The 7631-nt window shown below is 24.3% G+C and overlaps 1 protein-coding gene across 1 annotated transcript; it reads right to left on the bottom strand.

Moving 5' to 3' along the window:
- Window positions 1-373: 373 nt before the first annotated feature.
- On the bottom strand, window positions 374-7511 carry LOC128961025 (uncharacterized). The gene is made up of 4 exons (XM_054307228.1): window positions 7309-7511; window positions 1433-1807; window positions 897-1328; window positions 374-490 (listed from the first exon to the last, which is right to left on the bottom strand). The coding sequence occupies exons 1-4, from the start codon at window positions 7361-7363 to the stop codon at window positions 399-401; spliced, it is 954 nt and encodes a 317-aa protein (XP_054163203.1). The 5' UTR covers window positions 7364-7511; the 3' UTR covers window positions 374-398.
- Window positions 7512-7631: the final 120 nt, after the last annotated feature.

Here is a 7631-nt window from a genome sequence, read left to right as displayed (position 1 = left end):
ATGAGTGACAAACTTCTTGTGGTTATTCGTATCAAATGTCTTTTTCTGTCCTTTTTTACAAAGAGTTATTGTTTTGTGATTCAAAACACGCAAACATTTGAATTGCAATTATTATTATGGGATAAAAGTTTGCTTTTATTTTTTGTTGCATTCAATTGATGCTCGGATTCATCATCACTGATGATAGAAAACAAATTGATGACAAAACCTGTTGCCATTAAGAAACTAAAGTTTTTTCAGGTTTAATATATATATGTTGTCGGATATTATTAACACAACTTTTATTTATATATACAGTATTATTACAAGTATTATTATTATTATTATTATTATTAGATATTAAGAGAAAAAGTCTTATTGTTTGACTAAAATTAATTAAAGTCTTATTCATATTTAATTCAATGGACGAGATATATGATTGTAGAGATTATTGTGAACACAAAATACACTTTACGTGAATCAGCGCTAAGACTTGTGAGCTCTTCATTAACTGTAAATATAAATAATTAAATATATTGTATGAAAAAGTAGTGAAACATAACAAACAATACAATAATGCAATACAATATAATACTACAATAATTATATTATACAAAACATTGCATTTGGATTTTGTTGTAATTTACTTCAATAAATAATTATATAACATATAAAATACAGATATTTCTCTTTATATTGTAAATGTCGAGACATTTGAGAGTTGAATGCAATTAAAAATTAACACATTTTTATACAACAAAATACAAATGGATTTAAATAGATATACAGTTTATTATATATATATATATATGAGTGGAAAAGTAAGGGAAAGGGATGTATCAATTGGATTGAGTTAATGGACACTCAGAGGCATAAGGAGTGATAGATAAATATATAGTGAAAAATTTATGTCAAACCTGGAAGATATTGAATCCGTTTTCTCATTTCGTGATTGATTTCATTGAGAACTACGAGACACTCAAAAATTGATGCCTCGTTTCCGTACTTTTTAATTAAGTCTTTGTCGTTAATAAATACTGAAACACTTGTATTATAAGCGCCTCTCGGCGTTGATTTAAACTCTTTGCGATAGATGTCTAAAGTCCGCGGTTGAGTGCCGTCGTGAGCGACCCGATAAATGGTCAGTTCTGGCATCGGATACACTTCACTCACTTTACACATTAACTCAGATGACAAACTATTATAATGTTGGTCTTCATTTGAATGTGATTTATAACTACTGTCCCTATCATTTGCATCGTTATATTTGTTTTTATGTTTCCTGAGGGCAGCGCTGAACTCTTTACGTGTGACCGGCTTATGGCTAAACTCTATGTCAGTCGGTGTGGCTGTAAATGTTTGACAACACATAAAAACATATTATAGTATATATAACTTAATTGTTATAATAAAAATGTAATCAAAAACTAATGGTTTTTCAATCACTACATACCGTAGACAATCATAGACTCTTCTCTGGAGTCTTGGCTCTGCAATGACTGGACATGACATGAATATCTGCCACTCAAGTCAACAGTGGGTCGCAAAAGATTGATAGCTCTGTGTTTAATTAAAGGGTCGTCACTAACGGCATAATCCAAATTGATTCGACCCTTCAAACGACTGGACGCAAACCGAGTGCCGTACTCAGGGATATACTGATAGATGGGCTCCGGGTCATCGTTGAGGAACCACTTGACCACTAGATTTCTGTCATCAATTCTATCCATTGTGTAAATACAGTCTAACACTACTGACTCTTGTGTGCCGTTCTCTACCAGACGGGGAACAGACATCTCTTTGATTTTTATTAAAGCGCTACAAATATCTGCCAATTATTTGATATAAATTAAATAAAAATAGCAAATTAGAGATTAAATAATAGATAATTAGATATATATCTTAATATATAAAAAATATTTAATGTTAGAACTTTATAAAATAAAATTTTATTATTTATTACTTCTAACTTATTATAAATTAAATAGAAATTTTTCTTTTAAATTATTATGTCAGTTTCAAAGTTATTAAATTTTGAAAAATTAAGTTTATTTTATACATTAATTACAATAATGTCACACACATTACATACATAATATCTGAAAATTATTAAATATTAAAGAAAACAATAATTAGATTACTGTTAACTAATGGTTAAATATCTCTTGAAATTTATTTATTTTGTTTATGCATTTAATTTATTAAATGTTTTTTAAAAATAAAAATTTACTGAAAAAAATTATAATTAAATTATTTCTGTTTATTTTGATTCTCAAGAGATTCCAAATGCATTGAATAACTAAAATTATATTTAATAGTATAGATAATGAAGTTAATTATTGTACAAAGCATTGTATAAAAAAATTAATTTAAATTTATATATGGTTTTTAGTGGCTCTGGAGAGTTGTATGTATGCAATACGTATAGTATAGTGCAGTATATGATATGAGTGGCAAAATATTGTCGACTAAAAACATGATGACTGACAGTCTAATCAATAGAAAAATTAATTTTGATAAATGTCTGCAATGAGAGAAGTGAGTAATCATTCATCATTCATACGGCTCACACATTAATTAGTGGGCTATTAATAAGTGTTTTTATTTATTATTATATATACATTTAAATTATAATATTGATATATATATATATATATATATATATATATATATAGAGAGAGAGAGAGAGAGAGAGAGAGAATAAAATTATCATAAAATGCATATCTTATCTTAGTTTTAATAAGAAGTGCTTAACAAATACTATACTGTATATAGTATTATACAGTATTTAGTAAACGTTTGAAAAGTAATCCATCACTACTTAATTAGCCGTAATTTTCAAACTTTAAATATATGTATAAACATATAACGCATTGTGAATAATAATTGTCTAAAAATCACATAAACTTTAATCTTGATTAATGACAATTATCAATGGGAATACATGCTCTCTCTCTCTCTCTCTCTCTCTCTCTCTCTCTCTCTCTCTCTCTCTCTCTCTCACTCTCAATGGTAATGCCGTTAAAATTTGATAATCAAAGTGTAGATTATTTTGTGTTTGTTTTTCACACTTTTAAAAAGATATGCAAATAAATGCATAGAAATGCATGTTGATAAGTTATGATAACAAATTTCATATAAAATTTTTGTTTTATTTTCTTATAATTTAAGTATTAAGTCTTAATTAATTTTCTGTATTTTATAAAGAATTAATAATAATGATATTATATTTAATTGCAATGATATTTAGAGTGAATTATATTATTTATATAGAAATATTTATAATAAAATTTAAAAATAAGGTATATTTACAAAACAATTGTAATGTTTTGTCATTACATTCACAACATTTAAATATCACTACAACTGATTAATTTAGTTGCTTTTAAACTATATTAAGCTGTAATTTGTTTAATGCTTTCTCGAGTTCACATGAAATGCATTATATAATATTAACTATAATTTTATATAAAAGTAGAGAAAGAAAGAAAGAGAGAGAGAGAGAGAGAGAGAGAKAGAGAGAKAGAKAGAKAGAGAGAGAGAGAGAGAGCATGAAATCGACGATTTAATACAATTATCGTTGCATTCATTCAATACAAGTAATGAGTGTTTTGAGGCCAGAGTTCGCTAACAAATCACATAATAATATCAATACATATATGCAGTGAAGTGCCATTCGAGGCGCTATTCACTCAGTCATCCATTTATTTTTAGTGTTTGAAATGTAAAACAAGTTTTGCTTACAATGAATGCAACCTTTTATTTAAGATTTTGATTGAAAAAGCTATTATAAAATCAATATTAAATAACATCATTATTATTATAAACTCTATGAAATAAATTTTTAAAAATATTAATTTACTTTATTTTTCTAACTCTATTTTTTCTCACTCACTACACACACACACACACACACACACACACACACACACACACACACACACACACACACATACATACATACATACATACATACATACATACATACATACATACATACATACATACATACATACATACATACATACATACATACACACACACACACACACACACACACACACACACACACACACACACACACACACACACACACACACACACACAGTTCAAGTGTTGTTTTCGTTTTTTATACATAAGATCATTAAAACTAAATTTTAAATAACATTTTATCCAATCATTTATTTTAGTCAAACAATAAATTTTATGTATGTTTTATATAAATTATATAATGTTATATATTTTTACGAGTCGTATAATAATAAAAGCAGAGTTGTATGAAAATGTATGAAAAAGTTATGCTAGGAATTCATGTGTGAGTCTCTCTATTTGAGTTAGAAATGCTTATCACATAAAAAAATAAATAAATAAATAAAAATATTTAATAATAATATCGGAAAAGGCCATAAAAATAAAAATATAATTTTTATGTTTGAATTGAGAATAAGTGCACAAAAAATAGTTCAAAATTACATAAAAAGTGAAGTGTAAAACATTATTGTTATGGTTTTATATTTTTATATTAATGTATAAATACAGTACTTTATATACTCTATATAAGGTTATGTGTTTGAAATATTGACCAAAATTTAAACTCATATTAATAAACTAAATTATATAAAAATATTCAAAAAAAACTTGAAAAGTTTTGTTTTCTGAAATCTATACGAGCCTTTTGTGTGTGTGTGTGTGTGTGTGTGTGTAGCAATTTTTTTGCGAATTTTGAAATTCTGACTTCAGATTCGGTTAACTAATGTAAAACATTATTGTTGAAATTCTGACTTCAGATTCGGTTAGAGGACTACTAATAATGTATTGAAAAGTTTCATTAAAATTTTGATATCTCTTCGGGAACAAGACAAAATGGCGGCCAAAGTAAAAATTTTTTTATATAGATTTGAATAAAGCATCAAAAACAAGGATAAAAAATATACATTAAAATTTTGATATAACATAAAGAAAATGGCGGCCAAAGTAAAAAAATTAGGTAAAAATTTTAACGTTTATAATTGTAAAGAGTATCAAAAATATGATATAAAAAATCAGTATAAATTTTTTTAAATGGCGGCAAAAGTATAAAAAAAAATTAAGAAATTTTTTTAAAGTATAGATTTGAATAAACCATCAAAAACAAGGATAAAAAATATGCATTAAAATTTTGATATCTATAAGTATAAGTATAATTATAGATGATTATTTTGTTATACTAAATCATTTGATACCACAAAGTTTGATTATTTTGCCACTAATATTTGATAAACTAAATTATATAAAAATATTTTGATACTGTTATTTATATTATGTATATTTGACCAGTTTTTAAATTTTTATAAATACATAATTATACAAACTAATAGTTTTCAATGTTACAAGTTATAAATAAACTAATTATAAATACATATTGTTTGACACAAATTTTATTATTATTATATATATATATATATATATATATATATATATATATATATATATATATTGTAATTGCAAATAGTTTTCTAATAAACATTTCATTGAACAAAAAACACAATTAAAAACTTTTTTTATTTCTTTATTGATTTTTTATTATAGTGTTTTCATTACTTAAGAAAAGTTGCAATTAATTTGCTTTTTGTGTATTCATTGCTTTTTCTCTTTATTTTATTCAGTATTTCAATTGCTTTGATGGTTGTCTACAATAGTGGGCATACCTTACGGTTCTGTTTGACTGACTCTGCAAATGTCTGTCGTCTTTCTCTGTCATCTCTATTGAAGCGACTATTTCTTTATTAAAGACAAGTCGTTGATCAGGCATTTCCTGTGTTAACACACTATTTATTTATTGCCTATTCATACCTAAACCTATTGCACTAACGTTACTAATATGAGTCCTCACTATTACTCTCACTCTTTCACTCTTTGATCGACAAAATATTATATATATATATATATATATTGTGTAATTTCATAGAAAATCTCTTCAAAAAAATTATTATTATTATATATATATTTGGATTTATGTTAGCAATACTTATATTCATAGTACTCGAAATGCAACTATTTTTTGAATTATTTTAATGTAAAAATTGCATTCAATTGAAATATAACTGAAGTCAATATATATGATATGAAATGATAGGTTGTCTATTGAATGAATTGCTTTGAATAAACACTTAAGCTAAACATAAAAATGTAGTTTTTTTAGAAATAAAGCAAAATTATACTATTTATATAAAATATGAATAGCATTATATTGTACAATATTTATTATATTATTTTATATATAAAAGTATTACTGCTATAACTCAGTTTATGTGGGAATTTTTTTTTAATGAACTAATATTAAATATTAAACATCAATTAATAAATTACTTTTATACAACAACAAAAAAACATAGTAACATCAATTGAATAAATATTTTAATGATTGGTTTATTAAATTTTGGCAAAAATAGCTATAATAAACTAGAAATATTACATATATTTATCAAATATAAAAAAATACTTTTATTTTACCAAAATAACTGATAAACAAACAATAAAAAAAATTTAACTAAGGATTGGGTAAAAATTGTGATTTTATTTGACAACAAATGAAATTATCCGAAAATATACTAATCTGTGTTTAAATCATTTAATATTTATTATTCAATTAAATACAACACCAATTATTGGACAGTAAATTTATTTAATGTTTAAAAAAACTATTAATATTTGTATTTATTAACTGTAAATTTTATTTTATTTTTTTTGACATATTATAATAATTTGTTAGTGTAATCTAAATGATAAATAAATTTTTTGCAAACATTAAAAATCATGTTTATTAAACAAAATGTTTTATTTATTTTATTTATTACTTTAAAATTACAAATTTGTACAGTAAATATCACAAATTGCTTAAATAAAATAATTTATATTATTAAATTAAAAAAATTGAATTTAATTTTTAAAATAAAATAATGCATAAAAAATTAATATGTTATGAAATTTAGCAAATTATTTAATTAAACCAATAGTTTATTATCAATAGTAAGAATCAATAGTTCATTTGAAGCTTTAAGCAATTTCTCAATTTGATTAATAACTTRAAGTTAATTAGCTTTTAATGCTATAAAAATTACATCTTTTATCTTATAATTAATTGATTAATTTTTTTTATAAACTATAATTTATTTGATATAATAAAATATTTATTTAAATATAAAACAACAACAACAACAACAACATAAGTATCTCTAATAAATTATTATATAAAATTGACATAACGTCTCAATAAATAACTTTTTAAATACTAATATACAACCAATTGTTATTAGGATATACTAAGAACTGTATGGTTTGTATGCTTACCTCCCAATGAGATAATAAATATCCAGAAACTTATCCGAGTCCTTGTGCTTCCCATAACATATTAATAATAGACATAACAGTTGACAAACATAACCATCTGATATCACAAATACTTAACTAACTCTTGAGTAACACACAAGTTATGTCTGAAAGTATATGTGATTTCATTCACCACTAGTGTATTGTATGGCAAAAGACGAGTCAATCCCAGGGTTTTGCTAAATGTATTGATGTCTATTCGGGTACCATATATGCAGCACATGTGCACACAGATGCGCATCAATACCAGTGCTGGACATCAATAGTTTTCACGCAGTATATTA

This window comes from Oppia nitens, unplaced genomic scaffold, assembly GCF_028296485.1.
Source record: "Oppia nitens isolate AA-2021 unplaced genomic scaffold, nextdenovo-longstitch-racon4-pilon3 scaffold5_pilon_pilon_pilon, whole genome shotgun sequence".
In the NCBI taxonomy this organism is placed as follows: domain Eukaryota; kingdom Metazoa; phylum Arthropoda; class Arachnida; order Sarcoptiformes; family Oppiidae; genus Oppia; species Oppia nitens.
The sequence above is the reverse complement of the archived record's forward strand: the minus strand, read 5'-3'. Positions and strand labels throughout refer to the sequence as shown.